General features: G+C 41.0%; 1 protein-coding gene across 1 annotated transcript in view; it reads right to left on the bottom strand.

Annotated features, from left to right (window-relative positions):
- The window catches only part of farp2 (FERM, RhoGEF and pleckstrin domain protein 2), a 135,588-nt gene that overhangs the window by 27,143 nt on the left and 87,648 nt on the right, over positions 1-20,797 (bottom strand). Inside the window, exons 7-10 of the mRNA XM_073040564.1 lie at positions 17,963-18,077; positions 6,306-6,453; positions 5,196-5,285; positions 4,060-4,223 (exon numbers count right to left, since the gene is read on the bottom strand). Of these exons, the coding sequence (XP_072896665.1) occupies positions 4,060-4,223; positions 5,196-5,285; positions 6,306-6,453; positions 17,963-18,077 (517 nt within the window). The remainder of the gene's footprint in view (positions 1-4,059; positions 4,224-5,195; positions 5,286-6,305; positions 6,454-17,962; positions 18,078-20,797) is intronic.

A 20,797-nucleotide genomic window follows, 5' to 3' on the forward strand; every position in this document is an offset into this window, starting at 1 on the left:
AACATCAGACAAGCACTGGAGTACACACCATGATTAGCAGTCACAATGCGGTGCACTGGGCGTCTTTCCTATCATTGCTGGGAATTTCAACTCGGCCACCTTGAAGGAGTTTCTATCAGCAACATGTCACCCATGGAAACCGAAGAGCCAGCATATTTGGCCACTGTTATACCACACACAAGAATGTTTACCGTGCTATTCCATACCTACACTTTGGAAAGTTCAATTACCTAGCTGTATTACTTCTACCAACGTATAGGCAGAGGCTAAAGACTGCAGCACCAGCGGTGAGGACCAAGAAATATGGTCAAAGATTCATTACCCATTCAGAATATGATGGCAGAGGGGAAGGAGCTGTTCCTGAAACATTGGGATTCATCTTCAAAGCTGAATGAATTTGCTACAGTTGTCACCAACTTCATCAAGAACTGTGTAGATGAGTGTGAGCCTTTGAGAGCATACCAGTCATACCCAAACTAAAAGCCCAAGATGAATCTCTGCTGAGGGCAAGATCTGAAGCATTTAAGGCCAACGATCCAGAAATATACAAGAAGTCCAGGTACGACCTATGGAAGGCTATTTTAAGAGCCAAAATAACCAATTCTGATTGAGATTAGTGATAAAAATCGGATGCATGTCAGCTCAGGCAGGGTATTACTTCCTGCAAGGTGAAGCCTAACATCACGAATGGCTGTGATGTTTCATGCCCGGATGAGCTCAACACCTTTTCTGCACTTTGAGAAGGAGAATAAGCTACACATATGTGAATTCCTGCACTATCTAGTGACCCTGTGAACTCTGTCTCAGAGGCCGATGTCAGAACACCTTTCAAGAGAGTGAACCCTAGCAAGGCACCAGGCCCTGATGGTGTACCTGATGGGGCTCTGAAAACCTGTGCCAACTAAATGGTGGATGTGTGCAAGGACATATTCAATTTCTCACTACTGCAGTCAGAAGTTCCCACCTGCTTCAAAAGATTGACGGTCATACCAGTGCCCAAGAAGAACAGGGTGAGCTGCCTCAACATCAATCACCTAATGGCACTCACATCTACTGTGAAGTGCTTTGGGAGGTTGGTCTTGGCCAGAATCAACTCCTGCCTAAGGAGCTGGACCCACTGCAATTTGCCTATCACCACAATGGTCCTTAGCAGATGCAATCTCACTAGTTCTCCATTCTACTTTGGATCACTAGGACAATAATATTTCAGGCTGCTGTTAATAGATTAAAGCTTAGCATTCAAAACAATCATACTCTCAATTCTAATCAACAAGCTCCAAATCCTGGGCCTCTGCACCTCCCTCTGCAACTGAATCCTCGACTTCCTGACAGGGACCTAACGCAGTCTGTGCAGATTGGAAATATCACCTCCTCGTCGCTGACAATCAACACAGGTGCATCTCAAGGATACATACACTAGGAAATCTGCAGATGTTGGAAATTCAAACACACACAAAATGCTGGTGAAACTCAGCAGGCCAGGCAGCATCTATAAGGAGAAGCACTGTCGACGTTTCCGGCCGAGACCCTTCGTCAGGACTCAGTGTGTTCAAGGATACATACTTAGCCCTGCTCTATTCTCTCTACACCCACAAGTATGGCTAAGTGCAGCTCAGATGCCATCTATTAATTTGCCGACGACACAACTATTTTTGGCACAATTTCAGATGGTTAGGAGTAGTACAGGAATGAGATAGATCAGCTGGTTGAATGGCGATGCAGCCAGAAACTTGCTCACAACATCAGCAAGACCAAGGTAAGATTGTGGACTTCTGGAAGGGGAAGTCAAGGGAACACACACCAGTCCTAATGGAGGGATCAGCAGTAGAAAGGGTCAGCAGTTAAAGTTTTTGGATGTCAGCACCTCTGAAGATCTATAATATTGATGTTATTATGAAAAAGGCACAACCCCAGCTATATTTCATCAGCAGTTTGAGGAAACTTAGTATTTCACAAAAGGCACGTGCAAATTTCTACAAATGTACCATGGAGAGTATTCTACCTGGTTGCATCACTGTCTGATATGGAGGGGCCATCAGAAAAAGTTGCAGAAAGTTGTAAGCACAGCCAGCTCCATTGTGGGCACGAGCCTCCCCAGCATCAAGGACATTTTCAAGAGGCAACGTCTCAAAAAGGCAACATCCATCATTAAGGACCTCCATCACCAGGACATGCCCTCATCTTGTTGCTACCATCAAGAAGCCTGAAGTCACACACCCAATGTTTCAGGAACAGCTCCTTTCCCTCTGCCATCATATTCTGAATGGGCAATGAATCCTTGAACACTACCTCACTATTTTTCTACTTCCTTTTTGCACTGCTTATTTAATTATTTTTTTTAAATATACTTGTTATTGTTGTTTATAGTTTGTTATATATTGCACTGTACTGCTGCAAAGCAACAAACTCCACAATTTATTGTATGCAGTGATACTAAACTTGATCTTGATTCTAAATTATTCTGTATACTACATGCATTCAAATATAACACCTTCAGTTCTCTATTCATCACCCTTTTCAATTTTGCTCCCAAATTACACTTCAACTCATCCCACTGATGAAGCACAGGCAGATGCTAGGGCAAAATTGCATCAGTCTCACCACACACTAAACCTACTTGCATACCAACTGCCCTATCCTCAGTCCTATCAACTCCAGTTCTCATCCCCTGACAAATTATTTAAAACCCTCCCCAACAGGTCTAGCAAATCTGCCAGCAAAGATACTGTTCTCCCTTGGGTTCAGGTGTAACCCATTTTTTTGTACAGGTCATAACTTCTCCAGATCTCAATGATTCAGTAAACTGAAATCCACCAATTCCTCAGCCCTGCATTCATCGTCAGATTATCCTATTTTACCTTCACTGGCTGCAATCCAGAGATTACTACCCTGGAGGTCCTGTTTTTCAACTTTCTACTTAACTCCCTATATTCTCTCTTCAGGACCTCCTCTCTTTTCCTGCCTGAATTGAAGTAACAATTCTCCTGCTGCATTTCAAATTATTTTAAAACTCATATCATTAGATAGATAGATAGATAGATAGATAGATACTTTATTCATCCCCATGGGGAAATTCAACTTTTTTTCCAATGTCCCATACACTTGTTGTAGCAAAACTAATTACATACAATACTTAACTCAGTTAAAAAAATATGATATGCATCTAAATCACTATCTCAAAAAGCATTAATAATAGCTTTTAAAAAGTTCTTAAGTCCTGGCGGTTGAATTGTAAAGCCTAATGGCATTGGGGAGTATTGACCTCTTCATCCTGTCTGAGGAGCATTGCATCGATAGTAACCTGTCGCTGAAACTGCTTCTCTGTCTCTGGATGGTGCTATGTAGAGGATGTTCAGAGTTTTCCATAATTGACCGTAGCCTACTCAGCGCCCTTCGCTCAGCTACCGATGTTAAACTCTCCAGTACTTTGCCCACGACAGAGCCCGCCTTCCTTACCAGCTTATTAAGACGTGAGGTGTCCCGGACATATAAAACTCTGGTTGCAGGAACTTCATTAGCAGGGGAGCAATCTAGTTTACAGCCAGTGACCAGAAGTATAAACAGAGCAAATGGCAAAATTTGTGAGCACGCATTTTAATGTGAAATATTAATATCTTACATTTTTCATGGTGCTACTCACATCAAGATAAAATAGTGTTGCAGAAAAGCTACTTCTGTATCAACAATTTATTGTAAAGTATGATTTTCTGTAATATTTTCTAACTGTGTTACAAAAGTTGAGAACAAGGTCATTCAAAGGTTGATTGGTATTCAATAGAAATTCAATTGCTGAGTCCCTTGGGAATGTCACAAGTTGCAGACACTGAGACTCCAGTATTTACTATTCAAGACAACACCTGGTAAGTGATTGCTTCTCATAAAGTCTTAGTGTGAAAGACAGGAATGTTTGGAATATTATATATCAGCAGGAGTCTCAATTTAATTCACTTGTAGCTAAATCAGCTGTATTCCAAAGTTTGGTAATTTTTGCAAAATCAATATTAAAACATAACTGTGTAAACAAATACAAAAATTATTTAAAAATATAGCTACACCTACCTGTATCTAAAGGAGGATCCCCGGGTGAATAAAATTGCCTTGGCCTTTGGCTTGGGTTGGTCCAGGAGTCTGAAGAAAGTATGATACTCAACGCAGTTCTTCCAGAAAATCTTACACAGATCACGGTCGGGCAGAAGAAATTCCAACGATTCTTGGTAGGAATCCTGTAATCAGAGCAGAACCGAGTCATTTGTTTCAAAAGTTCCCCAAAAACTGCTGTTTGGATACTCTACAGAATAAAAATCAAGGTATTCAAAAGTGACAAGAAAGCTCCAAACTGAATAAAGTATTTGGGGAACTGGAAGCTTAGGAGAGTAAACATCCAATGTAAGGCTGGAAATAATGGCAAAGGTCAAAGAGACTTAGATACAAGGAGGCTAATTTGACGAGTAACGGGTCAGATATGTGTATGACAACATATGTTTGGAAGTCATGAAAACAAAGCGTTCCACTGTATCTGAATATATGCGACAAACATAAGCCAATTACCAATTACATTGTAGTTAAGTTGCATCCAAATTCCTATAAATAAGCATGCAGTCAACGAGGTAATCCATTTTATTGATGTTAACTGAGCTATAAATGAATTCTGGCTAAAACACCAAAAAGAACTCAGCCGCAATGCATTTCACCTGAAAAGAGCAATATTGCTCTGGATCATCAGTGCTGCACTCATGGCATTGTGACTCTCAGGGGCAGCCGCTACTACTGAAGACAAGAGGGGCACAAGTTTAGTGGAAGGGCCAGAAGGAAGAAGGGAGCAGCTGGATGTTTTGAAAGAATGTGAGATGTATGGATGGTGCAAGATTGTATTAAAATATGTCAAGCTGCATAATCTTACATGTTGTGAAACAGCTGCTCCACCAGCTCTCTGCCTTTGAACTGTGGCATGTGAATGCTGGTATTTAACTTCAACTTGGGAATGTTTGCATATTTTACGGGGTTGACATTCACAAGAGCTTGACATTCTTCATGATTTGCAGCATCCTTGGCCAAATTCTCAAATCGTCTGCACAGCTATTTTATTTTAGAAACCATCTTTTTGTTAAAGCTTTCATTCACTTCTTTCAAAGTACGCTATTGACAGTAATTTCAAATCTTATATCATCAAAATTAAAATAAAACTGTACATGGACCTCTGGGTGGAGCTTGATGAGGAATCTTTTCCTCTTGAAACTAAGCTTCCGGATCTTCGCCCAGTTAAAGGTGTTTATTTTTGTATTGCCCTGGAGATGAGAGAAAAGAGTGAAGGGAAAGAGTGAAAAGGCAAATTAACAATGTAATGAACTTAAACCCTTAAATCAATGAATCTGTAACTGGATTTAATTGTGCAGTTTCCAGCAGCTGGCAATGAAAAAGCATTCTCTAACGACACACATTGAATATCAAGCCACTGGCAAAATCTGCTAAAACCGCCCTTCAAGGCAGCTTGCTGCACTCTGGATAGACTTGCGTAGGAGAGTTGCACCTTGAATACCACATTAGCATATGGCTGACTACAGACAGTCCTTTCCCACCTCCTGCTCTTCCCTCTCCTGGAACCTCAGGTTCTATGTGATACCCCATCTCTACAAAATAGGAGTTAACCAGGTAACATTAACAAACACATCCAATCATGAAAATGGAAGATTATGTCATTTAAAGAGAGAAGTCATAGATACAGAGTTACACAACATGGAAACAGACTTCAGCCTAACAAGTCAACAGCGTCAAGTACCCATTTTTATACTGATCCTCTTTAACTGGTTTCATTCTCCTCATATTTCCATCAGCTCCCTGCCAGACTCTGCCTACATAGTAATGGCAGTAGCTAACCAACCTGCAATTTTTTTGGATGTAGTTGGGAACTGGAGTACCCGGAGAACATTCAGACTCCTCAATAGCTTCAGGGCTCAGGTTTGAACCTTTGCTGCTGGTGCAAACTCTACTAGGCAATGACCCTGCTAGCTATGCCACCATATAAGTATTTCTAATAGCAGTGTGCCAATGATCAGCATTAAATAAAAGTCTGGAATGTCACAGGAAAGATAAGAGAGGATTAGAGAAAATATTAAAACAAAAACTGGAATACCATTAATTTTAGAGAAAGCAGAATGGATTACTTTACAAAGGTGTATCCAGTAACTTGACAAACAGATTTGTGCATCACATAAATAATAGCTACCTGAGCCTACACTTTGATGTCTAACTGCATAAGTTACAAGGATTAGTATACTGAATTTTCTTGGTTTCAGATTCATCTCTACCTGAAATACCAGCACTCCCATGTGGGCTACAGCCAGATTGATTTTCGTCCCTTCTCTGTCAGTGGCTGGATGAAACCGAATTCCATACATCTCGAGCTTCCGAGCTATCTCCAAAACCTGGAAATCTGACTCAGCCGGAGTCTGGCCTCTGGAACACAAACCAGATAGGAGACAGTATAGACTTGTGCCACAAGTCTTCAAAATTCAAACTACACACAACCCTAAGATTCTTTTTCTGCAGGCATACTTAGCAAATCTCTAGAACAGTGACTGCAAACAGTAAACAAACTGTGCAAATGCAGATAATAAATAAATAGCAAAAAATGAGCATGAAATAACAAGAGTCCTTAAATACATGTAGTTTTTGTTCCAGAGAGTGATGGTTAAGGAGTAGTAACTGTTCTTGAACCTGGTGGTGCGAGTACTGAGACTCTTGTACCTTCTATCTGAAGGCAGCAGCGAGAAAAGAGCATGGCTTGGGTAGTGAGATCTTTGATGATAGATGCTGCTTTCCTACAGCACCATTTCATGTAGATGGGTTCAATGGTTGGGAGGATACTAGGCAGACTCCACTACCTTTTGTAGGACTTTCCACTCAGGCTTTGGTGTTCCCATACCAGGCCATAATGCAGCCAGTAAGCACACTTTACACCACACATCTCTTTCTCTGAAAATAGGAAAATTCAGTGCATCAGCTATGCAGATGCAAGGGCTATGGTTAGTAATCCAGACTCTACTAATCCAGCAATTTAGACATGATCAGCTTTGTGCATAATAAATAAACTGGAATGGAAAACAATTAACTATTCAGGACTTTGTAGCACAATAAATATAGGTTCAACTTCCAAGGCAGCATTAAACTACAATGTTAACTGAGTAATACAATTATCAGTCACTTTTGGCAGTGTCTTTGGAAAGCCCTAAATACTCAAACATTCCTTGTTACTTCTCATGAGTTCAGCTACTCTGAAACTTGAACCAGGGATATAGAGAAGGCAGGTCTCAATGTCAAGACAAATCACTAGCTTTCACCCTTCAAATCAGATTAATGTGTGATGAAAATTTTGTTTTGTTTTACCCACCACCTTCTTCTTGATTTCTGATCTACATACTAAATTAGAAGACTCATGTAATTCAACTTTGCACCCAGTCACAAAGACACACTTCACTGCTACAATGACAAACATTTTGGCAGCAGAAGGATTTCAAACTCCATATTGTCTATCATTATAGTACAAGATGTGATCCAAAGACCAGCACCAACATGCAAGAAATAGCTCGAACAACCTTCTGGAACCTCTAATTTTGCTGTTCTAAGGCAGCATCCTATCTTTGTAACACTTGAGGGCGCTGTAAACCACACATCGTATTTTAGAAAATTCATCACCTTCCATGGAAGAGAGTCCAATCATCCAAAAAGCTGAAGCCCTCCCTCCAGCAACATCTGTTAGCCACATGTTAAACTGTATTATCTTCCTCTTTCTAATTTCACTATTATGTAGCACAGGTAGCAATCATAAGATCACCACCCTAGAGGTCTATCTTTTAACTTAACTCCCAACTCCCTGAACTCACTCTGCAGGGCCTCTTCACCTTTTCTGCCTGTGTCACTAGTGCCACCATGAACCACAACCTCTGGCTGCTCACTCTACCCCTTAAGAATGGTATAGACTCTATCTGAGATCAACTTTATCCTCACATTGGGGAGGCAACATACCATACAGTAATCTCGCTCTCTTGCACAAACCAATCAATGCTGACCGCTTCTTCTCCACCCTCCTCCCTTCCCTTCCGAGTCACAGAGCCAGGGACCTGACTGCTGTGGTTTTCTTCTGCTAGGTTGCTCCCCACCACAGTACTGAAAACTTGTTATTGAGGGAACAGCTGCACACACTTGCGACCTATCGCCTTTCCCTCTCCTGAAAGTCACCCAGTTAACTCTGTCCTGCACCTCAGATGTAACTACCTCCCCATATCTCAGGTTAATCAACCTTCAGCTGGATGCACTTCTTGCAAGAGTAGTCATCAAGGACAATACAGGTATCCCCATCTGCCCACATCCTGCAAGAGGACCCACTCTCACCCTGTCCAGTCCAACACTGGACACTCCATTTAAAATAAAAGATCTTTGATTATTGGTAAAAACCGAAGCCAAGGGTTTATGGTATATTAATTTAATCCATGATATAAATTTTGAACTAAAATTAAAATGCTGCATCGTATTAAATAAATATGGCCATTCAACTCTATCAAATGCTTTTTCAGCATCTAAAGAAATGACACATTCTGGTATTTTGGGTGAAGAAGTATAAATAATATTAATTAATTTTCTAATGTTAATAGATGAATAGCAATTTTTAATAAATCCAGTCTGATCTTCAGAAACGATTCGAGGTAATATATTTTCTAATCTAGTAGCCAAAATAAAATGCTTTTTTATTGGCCTTTATCAATTGCCTAATAAACCAAATGATCCCAAGCCCACTGAAAGTTCTGACAGGTCCTACTCATTTTACTATTTTTTAATCTTGTGCTCACTCCTTTATATGTTTGTCTAGCTTCTTAAATTATGCTAGTTACCTCAGCAGTTACCAAACAGTTTCATGCAAATTCAGTATTACAACTCCTTATGTCAGCTAGATTCATGAGTGGAAATACTTAACATTTATAACTTCATAAACCGAACTTTCCTCACAGGTCCTCCTTTTCCTAGAGAAATAATCCTGGTTTATCCCATCTTTCCTCTTAAGTATAACATCTCAGTTGTTGAATTCTGGCAATATTTTCTCAAGTATCTCTACATCATTTCCATAACATGGAGAACAGAATTTTTCACAATATTTCAAGTGTGGCCTAATTATGATAAACATGAGAAAAGTATGAAAAATCTTTGTCATTGGGGTGTAAAAAACGCCAAATTTCGAAAATTGCTGAATCAGTCATAAAGGAGTTGATAAGAGAGGCCGATTTATTCAGAAGAACTTGGGTGGGCTTGGATCTATCCATCGAAGGGTTTAAACAACAGTTAAAATCCCCACCCATTATCAGTCTGTACTGATTCAAATTGGGAAAGGATGTAAATAGACACTTAAAAAATTCAGGACAATCAGTGTTTGGAGCATAAACATTAACTAAAACAACTTTTTGATTAAAAAGTAGACCAGTAATAAGCAAAAATCTACCTTGTGGGTCTGGAATTGTTTCATGATGTATAAAGGAGGTTGAAGAATCTATAAAAATGGAAACGCCTCTTAAGAACTTGAGGCGTTCGAGTGATATTGTTGACCCTTCCAAAACCTAAAAAAGTGTCGACTATCCACCTTCCTTACATGAGTCTCTTGTACAAAGATAACATTAGCATTCATTCTATGGAATACTTTGAATATTTTTTTCCGTTTGATCGGATGATTTAAACCATTAGTATTCCAAGAAACGAAATTAATAATCCTATCCATATTGACAATATTTATTACAATTAACACATAAGGTTAAAAAAAAGATGAACTCATGAACCCGGAAGAAGGAAGTAAGTTCAAGGAGAAACCGGAAGTCACGACACTGCAACCATTTTTGTAGTTTCATATGAGCCCATGAAGTAAAACTAAGCATAAAGCAAGCAAAAAGAAAAGAAAGAAGAAAAATCCCCCTCCCTCCACCCTCAAAACCCCAGGAAAAAAGCCAAAAAGAGGCAAGCAAGTAATCCAACACTAAAATTACCCCCATGTCTCAAGACGGCAACTCAAACAAAAAAAGTTGAATAAAAGATACAAACGACCCATATTATAAGAAAGGGTTGGTATAACAAAAATTAAAATATAAAATTAGTATTATATATATAAAACAAAATGATTTTAAAAAAATTTAAATGATAAAACCCATAAATGAATAATACTGAATTAGTGTTTTAAAAGAGAGTTTAAAACTTATTCAAAAACACATCAAAACGGATGTGACGTTCCAAGCACTAAAGCCTTTCGGGAAGAAGAAATGACATTTTTTTTTAAATCTTAATATTTAAACGTTAAAAATATTAAAAAGTGTATATGAACTTAAAAGAAAACCCTAATAAATTATTTTCAAAACTAACAGATTAATAATATGAAAAAATAACAAACTCAGAATAAACCAAAAACCAGCTTTTACCATGTATAAAAAATACATGTAAGCCATACATAAAAAAACATCATTTTATAAAAGATCCAAATCTTATAAACTAATTATTACATTGCGTTACATTGCATTACATTGCGTCTCAATATCACCAAGACCAAGGAGCTGGTGGTGGACTTTAGGAGATCTAGGCCTCATATGGAGCCAGTGATCATTAATGGAGAATGTGTGGAGCAGGTTAAGACCTACAAGTATCTGGGAGTACAGTTAGACGAGAAGCTAGACTGGACTGCCAACACAGATGCCTTGTGCAGGAAGGCACAGAGTCAACTGTACTTCCTTAGAAGGTTGGCGTCATTCAATGTCTGCAGTGAGATGCTGAAGATGTTCTATAGGTCAGTTGTGGAGAGCGCCCTCTTCTTTGTGGTGGCGTGTTGGGGAGGCAGCATTAAGAAGAGGGACGCCTCACGTCTTAATAAGCTGGTAAGGAAGGCGGGCTCTGTCGTGGGCAAAGTACTGGAGACTATAACATCGGTAGCTGAGCGAAGGGCGCTGAGTAGGCTACGGTCAATTATGGAAAACCCTGAACATCCTCTACATAGCACCATCCAGAGACAGAGAAGCAGTTTCAGCGACAGGTTGCTATCGATGCAATGCTCCTCAGACAGGATGAAGAGGTCAATACTCCCCAATGCCATTAGGCTTTACAATTCAACCGCCAGGAGTAAGATATGTTAAAGTGCCGGGGTTGATTGTATTTAATGTATTTAAGTAAACTACTTAAGAACTTTTTAAAAGCTATTATTAATGCTTTTTGAGAGAGTGATTTAGATGCATATCATATTTTTACTGAGTTAAGTAATTAGTTTTGCTACAAGTGTATGGGACAGTGGAAAAAATGTTGAATTTCCCCATGGGGATGAATAAAGTATCTATCTATCTATCTACATTAGTCAACCCGATAAAATGTTATTCTTCCAGAAAACTTTGAGCATCCGCTGGAGATTTAAACAGCCGATAAGTTCCGTCTTCGAGAGAAACTCTCAAATGTGCTGGAAATAACAGCGCTTGCTTGTAGCCTTTCTGATGAATTTCCGACATAACCGATTTAAAAGCCATTCTTGCCCTTAAAACTTCGGGACTGTAGTCTTCCAGAATACGGAATTTAAAATCTTGAAAGCTGATCATACCCTTTTTCCGTACAGCCCGAATCAAACGCTCTTTGGTATGAGGATAATGGATCCGGAGAATTACTTTTCGTGGTTTCAAACTTGAATCTGAATGAAAACGAGAAATGCGATGTGCACGGTCGATTATTAGAGGGGAATCCAGTACTTCTGAGCCAAAGACATCCATTAAAAATTTGGAGAAAAAAAACAGTGAGATCGCCATTCTCAAATTTTTCTGGAATCCCAATTAACCAAAGATTTTGTCTTCGAGAGCGGTTTTCAAGATCAGTAATTTTAGATTTATAACGATCCATCTGTTGAGAAGTCGAAGTTTGCTGTTGTTGCAAAGTTTCAATTATACGATCTCTCTTGCGAGCGGCTTCTTCAAGAACTAAAATATTTGCTTGTTGTTTTTGTGACTCCAGTGTAAGTGCTTGAAATTTTGCGTCAAATGTCTTTAAAATTTCATCGAACGTAGAAAGCTTTGCGGTTAATTTACTCTCCAGTTTTCCAAGTCTGTCGTCCATAAGATTCGCAATTGCTTCTAAAGTTACCGGTTCTTTCGTCTGTTTCGATTCCTTTGCTTTAGACATATCAGCAAGTTGAAAATGATTCAAACAGTTGAAAAAAATTTCATATGTTTAAACCCCTTTAGAATAGGTATAAAAAGATCAATTAGGGGGTGTTTGTAGGTTAAAAAAAAGTAAAGGTTTGGAGCAAAGCCTAAAACCGCTTCACTCCATAAGTGCCATCTTGAGACCCCGGCATCTTTTGATTTCAATGCCCAACTAGTCATATAAATGGTGAATCCTGGGCCCACCATTCACCAGTTCAATGAACCATCTGTAATCCCTGCTCTGCTTTTGTAAATATTTGGACTTTAGTTTATATTATGACCCATGGTTTGAGTCATAGAAAGAATTTCAAAAATGAAACAAACTACAACAGTGTTTAGTTTGCAACTGCCATTTCATTACAAAGGTTAGCCTGGAGGTTGAGAAGTACATCCCCTACGACCTGATATGAAATTGGCTTCAATTTAATGCCCCTTTCCCAGAACGTGCAGTATAGATATTAGGAAATAAAACTACCCTAACCCTATAGATCCACACTGAAGGCTTTTCATTTGCAACAATTTTCACGGAATAATTCAAAACTAATAGGAGATATGGGATGTCATGCACATTATCCAACAGATCATGCTTTACAGCAACATCAGAAAAACTCTTTACATCACCTGATTCTAAATAGACAGTCCTAAGTAATTGGTGGATTATACAGCAGAAATTAAAATACTATCATACCTGAGCCACGCAATGTAGACATATCAGATATCACCCTTTAATAAGAAGATAGATATTTTATTGACCCCAAAGGAAATTGCTGTAGCATTACAAGTGCACAGATATACAAACATTAGAAAAAATAAAAAATAAGTTACCTTAAAAATAAGATGTACAAGATTTACACATCAGAAATTGCAAGATTACAAGATTTACATGTTCACACTGATGACAGTGCAAGAATTACCATAATATTATATAGTAATGGGTTCACATCATCCAGATAATAAGTGATGGTACTGCACAGGATGTCCATGATAACAGTGTGTGGTAAACAGAAGTTAATAACAGTCTACCAGGAGGGGGTCATCACTTCCCCGGCTATAGGTTGACTCATTACAGAACCTAATGGCCAAGGATAAGAAAGACCTCGTTTAGCGCTCTTTGGAGCAGTGCAATTATCATAGTCTATGACTGAGAGTGCTCCTCTGTTCAGCCAAGGTGGCATGCAGAGGGCAAGAAACATTGTCCAGAATTGCCAGGATTTTCCGTAGGGTGCTTTGTCCTACCACAGCCTCTAGTGTGTCCAGTTTGATACCTATAACAGAGCCAGCCTTTCTAATCAGTTTATTGAACCTGCTGACATCACCCATGTTGATGCCATTGCCCCAGCACACCACTGCATAGAAGATTGTACTGGCAACAGGAGACTGGTAGAACATGTGAAGGAGAGGCCTGCATACTCCAAAGGACCTCAGTATCCTTAGGATGTAGAGACAACTGTGGCCCTTCTTGAACATAGCTTCTTGTTGGTACTTGAATCAAGTCTGTCATTCAGGTACACCCCCAGGTATTTGTAGGTCCTCACACATCCACGTCCTCACCATCAACAGTCACAGAGAGTAGTGTAGGCTTGGTCTTCCTAAAGTCCATCACCATCTCCTTTGTCTTGCTGCTGTTGAGCTGCAGATGATTCAGCTTGCACCATTTGACAAAATCCTCCACCAGGGCCCTGTGTCCATCCTCCCATCCTCCCTTTATACACCCAACTATTGCTGCGTCATTAGAGAATCAGTGTTGTGTATGAAGTCCAAGGTGTACAGGGTAAACAGGAAGGGAGCCAGTACAGTCCCCCGTGGGGCCCCAGTACACAGCTCTGAAGCTGCACAAACTGTGGTCTGCCAGTCAGGTAGTCCACTATCCAGGATACAATGGAAGTGCCAACCTACATTGAATGGAGATTTTCCCCAGCAATGAAGTCTGCATGGTATCGAAGGCACTTGAGGGATCAAACAACATGATCCTCACAGTGCTGGCCTGCTTATCCAAATGGGAGTAGGCTGTGTTCAGCATGTAGAGGACAGCATCGTCAACTTCAATACATTCCTGGTCGGCAAACTGCAGGGGATCGAGGCCTGATCTGACTAGGGGTGAAAGGTGAGCCAAGACCAGCCTCTCTAGGGTCTTCATGATGTGTGAGGTCAGGGCCACTGGACGGTAATCATTCAAGACTTCTGGTCGGCCATTCTTGGGTACTGGGAAGACACACATGATGTTTTCCACACAGTCGGGACCCTTTACAAGCTGAGACTCAGATTGGAAATGTGCTGGAGAACTCCACACAGATGTTCAGCACACTCCTTCAGAACACTAGGGTTGACACCCTCCGATCCCATTGCTTTTCTGTGTCCGAGTTTCCCCAGAACCCTTCTCACTTGCTCAGTAGTGAAGTAGTCCATGATGACTGGGGAGTTGGTGGAAGATAGGCGCTGGGAGAAGTGAAGATCGAGACGATAGCAGTTGGTATGAGAAGTGTGGATGGTAGGTGCAGGGCAGGGAGGGGATGTAGACAGTGGTACCCTGTGTTGTTCACCCACGTGTTGAATAGGAGGAGGGAAGAGGAAGGCGTTGGTGCTGAGGGAGCATTGGGTGCCTCGACACCTAGACTGTGTGCTGAGGATGTGTGAACAGGAGGGCAATTGACAAACCTGTTTACGAATTGGTTTAACTCATTAGCCCATTCATGGCTACATTTCAAGACTCTACAGATAAGCTGATTGAAGCCAGTGATGTTCTTCATGACTTTCCACAACTCCCGTGTGCTACTCTGCCCAGACTTGTTCTCCAGCTCTCTCCTGTATTCCCCTTTAGACACCGTGATCATCTCCTTTAGCACCCTCTGCACGTTTTAGTTCCATCCCGTCTCCTGATCTAAATGCCCTCTCTTTGTGTTGAGGTTCAGATCACTGGTGACCCATGGTTTGTTGTTAGGGAAGCAGCAAACAGTCCTTGATGGTATTACGGTGTCCACACAGAACTTGATATAGCCAGTGATGCGATCAGTAAGTCCGTTACTGTCGTCCCCATGTGATCCACAAAGCACATTCCAGTCAGTAACCTCAAAGCAACCCTTCAAGCCTTCAATGTCTTTACTATCTTGGTGGTAGCTCACTGTTGCTGTACTTCGGGCTTATACAAGGGCATGAGATTAACCAGATTGTGATCTGATCTTCCAAGTGGGGGGAGAGCTGTGGAGCTGTATACATCTTTAACATTTGCCTACACGAGATCCAGTGTTTTATTTTCTCTTGTATGACGCTTGTCAAACTGATTGAAGGAGGGTAGTGTTGTTGAGAAAGAAAGATGATTAAAGCTTCCCAATACTGCAGTGAATGCATTGGGGTGTTGAGTCTGGAGTCTCGTGATGGTAGTGTGTATGAAGTCACACACAGTATCGGGACTGCACTGGGAAAGAGGAATGTAGACAGTGAGCAATATGGAGCATCTGAACTATGTGGTAGATAATAAGGACACAAACTCAAAGCAAGCAGTCCGATGTCGTACTGCAGATTCGCTCTTTCACAGAAATTTGACTAGATTACACAATCTATTGTTCACAAGCACAGCAAACCCATCTCCCTTCCTCCTACTGCACTGTAGATTAACTCTGCCTGCTCATATCATTGTAAGCCTATTCACAGTAGCTCGTGTAGCCATGTTTCAGTGAAACACGTAACCCTGCATTCCCAGTACTCATTCTGTGTCCTCATGAGTACTGCTAGTTACTCCGTTTTTTTTGCCAGCGATCTTGTGTTCCCCACAATGATTGACCGGAGATATGGTTCCTATCTCTATCTCTTGTTGTGCCGCTTTTTTTTTTACATGATCTGCCGCCTCAGTATCTTCGTCTCAACTCGTTAGGAATATCGCGCTTCTGCTGGTCAAACAAAGGCTGCTTCCAGGTTGCTAGTAGTATTGCCTCCGCTACTGCAGTCACAGCACTCGATGGAATAAAGTATCCAAGAGCCAGGATGATGATGAAAATGCTCTTAAACAGAGTGATGTCCATTGTTACACCGCAGTGTTGTTAGCCAGTACAAAAACAAACGAAAGAAACTCACTAAGTAATGTCAAGACAAACTATTACGAACCTCATAACTGGGTTATTTACCAGCAAAGATAGAGACGTCCGTTGGAGTCTGGTGATACTATTTTTAACAGTAAAAATACACAATTTTATTAGCAAAAATACACAAAAATAATATCAATGCAAATATACAGATAATATACGTCGTCAATACTAAACCTAAAAGTGTGGGTATAATAATAATAATAAGAAATAAGCTCTATCGTTGTCTAGGGGATAATGAATTGTCTGATGGAAATGTAAAGTTCGCTGCAGTTCACACAGGCTGCCGTCGTTTGTTTGTCGCTGTGTTGCAATTGTTGGAGAGAGAGAGAGATAGGAGAATGGGAACAGTTACCGCTACGGGTTTTGCCAACCTTCCTTTATGATTTCGATCCATTAGGTGTCTCGTTGTCGTGGCCGTTCAAGTGTGACCTCTCCTTTAGCTAAACCGTTCTTCCGTGGTGAGCCCACCACCCAAGCAAGGGAGGACGCACACGAGCTCCCACCGGCTTTCACTATAAAACGCTGTCACGGGATTTCTAGCGTTTCTCCTGGTGCGTCTAAAGGGGTTGTTCCCCAGACCCCTCTTTTATCCTCACTCACGGGGTCTTAGATGCCAATCAGGTTGGGATGATGCAATCACTCAACCAGACCACTCTGGTTGTCCCCTGAGGGCTTCAACGAATAGTACAGTACTCAATACACAATTCCTTCTCCAAGAGACAATGGCAGTAATCAGTGGTTCTGGTCCGCTTATGTCAGGAGACATTCCAAACCTTGTGTATTCTGCGTCTCTCTCTCTCTCATGATGTGCATCTCTCTCATTTCCTGGGTCCCAGACCCAAAATAATAGCGATCTTGCGATTCTCAAAAAGGAGGGGGGGGGGGGGGGGGCAGGCATTGGCGATTCAGGACCCTTCTGCCCATCAGATTTGCTCCACCTTTTTAACAAAACAAACACACGGAGCTACTGTAACATGCTGCAGCCAGAGCAAAATCAGGATCTAAATATTGTGAGGTGGGGCTGGTTCAGGGGATGAGCCATTCTTGGGGTATTGTGAGGTGCAACATGTTCGAGCCAGGGTTGCAGACGGAGTTGGTGGTATCATTGCCAGAGATGAAGAGAGCGATTTGGAGAGAAGTCGATGCAGAGGAGTATCACTGCCCGTCCACCTAACCCAGATGCGAGGTTGGAACGCTCCGAATGCTGAGCCAATTTGACAAGAACGAGAATGGCTTGAGGTTGACCGAGTATTTGGAAGACATTACACAAATTAACAGCATACTGACGATGTCTCCTTGTATGGTAAGGAAATATTTGCATAAAGATTGCCAAGCTTGGAGGATAACTCAACCCAACCATTAACCACCCAAGCCACACCTTTTCAGAGTTATTTCCATTCTTTACTATCTAACATACCCAGATTCTTAAAAATCACCATCTAATAAACACATGAAAATATCAAAAATCTGCAGGTGCTAGAAATAGGAAATAAAACCAAACACCAAAGGCACTATTTGTGGGGAGAAAGACATATCAACTCACAGTCAACATTTCAGGTACACAATCCTTCATCAGGATGATGAAAATAAGATGGTTCTAAACTGCAGTGGGGGTGGGGGTGGGATGGAAAGATATACGAAAAGAATTTCACTTTGTAACACAGGTCAACAAATTACACTCACATGTTTTGTCGGTGAAAGGCTATAATCTTTTCCTGAAGCATTTGCTGGTTTGGCAAGAGTATGTGATTCTTAAGGTAATCCAAATCCACAGCTTCATCACAATCACCAATTTCAGCTAAAAAGAAAAGGAGGAATGTGATGCACTTTTGTGAGGTAGCAACCTAGATTGACAAAAATGCTACACTGAAAACAAATACCTCATGAATATGTAAATCCTTGTTAGATTATGCAATAGATTCTCATGGATTTGAAGGTCTGCAGGATGATGGAAAGTTACACACGACAAACCAAATTCATCAATTAAGTACACCAAAGGAGAGCAAAACATATGATAAAGAAAACAAAACTGATCCAACATCTAGAATATTTTGTATCAAAGTAATTGAAGGCACCTGTATGAACAACTCACATTTACAATTACTCAGAATAGAATCCATAATACTTAGTTAGCAGCAATTCTATAAACAGAAGTGGATATCCATGATAAAAACATATATAGTTATCATCTTTACCGCCAAATGAAGCAGTGAATGATTTTTCACTACTCAAGAGCAGTGAGATGTTGGTGCCAGCTAGACCACTGTGAGAACACATGGTGTTGGACAACATGTTCTGAAACCCTACATCAGTATTTGAATAGTAAGTGGTTGAGATAGTTGGTATTAGCATCGCTCTGCTTATAATGTTCCATCTGTAATTTGTAAATGAACACTAAATATTCAGTTATAACAACAGTAAATATTGTATGTAGTTTAGCTGCTCTGAATATTTTTCTCAAGATAAACATATGAATATTAATAAAAACTGTTATTTATTAGTGAACAACACACACAAAATGCTGGTGGAACACAGCAGGCCAGGCAGCATCTATAGAAGCACTGTCGATGTTTCGGGCCGAGACCCTTCGTCAGGACTAACTGAAAGGAAAGATAGTAAGAGATTTGAAAGTAGTGGGGGGAGGGGGAAATGCGAAATGATAGGAGAAGACCGGAGGGGGTGGGATGAAGCTAAGAGCTGGAAATGTGATTGGCGAAAGTGATACCAAACTGGAGAAGGGAAAGGATCATGGGACGGGAGGCCTCAGGAGAAAGAAAGGGGGGGAGAGCACCAGAGGGAGATGGAGAACAGGCAAACAACTAAATGTCAGGATTGGGGTAAGAAGGGGAGGAGGGGCATTAACAGAAGTTAGAGAAGTCAATGTTCATGCCATCAGGTTGGAGGCTACCCAGCTGGTATATAAGGTGTTGTTCCTCCAACCTGAGTTTGGATTCATTTTGACAATAGAGGAGGCCATGGATAGACATATCAGAATGGGAATGGGACATGGAATTAAAATGTGTGGCCACTGGGAGATCCTGCTTTTTCTGGCAGACCGAGCGTAGGTGTTCCGCGAAACGGTCTCCCAGTCTGCGTTGGGTCTCACCAATATATAAAAGGCCACACCAGGAGCACCGGACACAGTATACCACACCAGCCAACTCACAGGTGAAGCGTCACCTCACCTGGAAGGACTGTCTGGGGCCCTGAATGGTGGTGAGGGAGGAAGTGTAAGGGCAGGTGTAGCACTTGTTCCGTTTACAAGGATAAGTGCCAGGAGGGAGATTGGTGGGAAGGGATGGGGGGGGACGAGTGGACAAGGGAATCGCGCAGGGAGCGATCCCTGCGAAAAGCAGGGGGGGGGGGGGGAGGGAAAATTGTGTTTGGTGGTGGGATCCCGTTGGAGGTGGCGGAAGTTACGGAGAATTATATGTTGGACCTGGAGGCTGGTGGGGTGGTAGGTAAGGACAAGGGGAACCCTATCCCGAGTGGGGTGGCGGGTGGATGGGGTGAGGGCAGATGTGCGGGAAATGGGAGAAATGCATTTGAGAGCAGAGTTGATGGTGGACGAAGGGAAGCCCCTTTGTTTAAAAAAGGAAGACATCTCCTTCGTCCTGGAATGACGAAGTGAGATGTTTACCCTTTTCAGCTTGCTCAGAAAGTCAGATACGCCAGCAGAAAGTCAAAATGTTGAAATGATAGAAGCAGCTTTGTGTGAAAGACTTGGCGTGATTAAAATGGTGATAACACATTTCACATTTTATGTTCCAAGTGTGCAGACTCTCTCCGTGATGTGCCATTATGAAACTGTTCATAAACTTCTATCACTTTGTGATAAGTGAGAACAAACTGAAACATATTTCTCGAGAACTCAGCAACGAAATAAATGGTCAAATATTTTGATGACATTTATTTCAGATAGTTCCAACTTTGTTGCTGCTAGTTTTGAGATTTCATTGCTCAACATGGAAAAGGACTCAGTGATGGAGAACATGTTAAATAATCAGAGTGTGTGCTCCTTTCCCTTTTGATGGCTTTCCAGAAAAAGAAAACAATATCCAGCTCAGTACGATTTGCCAGTGAGCAGAAACGCAGCAAAAGATAGATTAATGATGGGAACAAACATGGGAGAAAAACTAAGATATTAGCTCAAGCAAATTTCTTTCTATCTGCTTTGATGAGCTCTGATGTTACATCATCAGCTGGGCTACCTATTATTTTGTATTGTGATGAAATATGCAAAGAACTGGTTAACTTGGTAATGTTAGCTGAACATAACGGGTTGAAATTTGTAAGGCAGTAGTAAAGGAACTGATGGTACGCCCAGCATGATTGGTAAAGAGTCAGATTTTGTCAACCTGTTTGCAAAATATGCTGGACATCTACTGATAGGCTTTTACTATATAGAAAATGAGTGGCTTTGTGTGCAAAAACTGGCCTTAAGGAACTTGAAGGAAGGAAAATTGGAACCAAGGTAAATAATTTCTAGGAATACAATTTCAGAATTTACTGAGTGAG

Source organism: Hemitrygon akajei, chromosome 3 (assembly GCF_048418815.1).
Source record: "Hemitrygon akajei chromosome 3, sHemAka1.3, whole genome shotgun sequence".
Classification (NCBI taxonomy): domain Eukaryota; kingdom Metazoa; phylum Chordata; class Chondrichthyes; order Myliobatiformes; family Dasyatidae; genus Hemitrygon; species Hemitrygon akajei.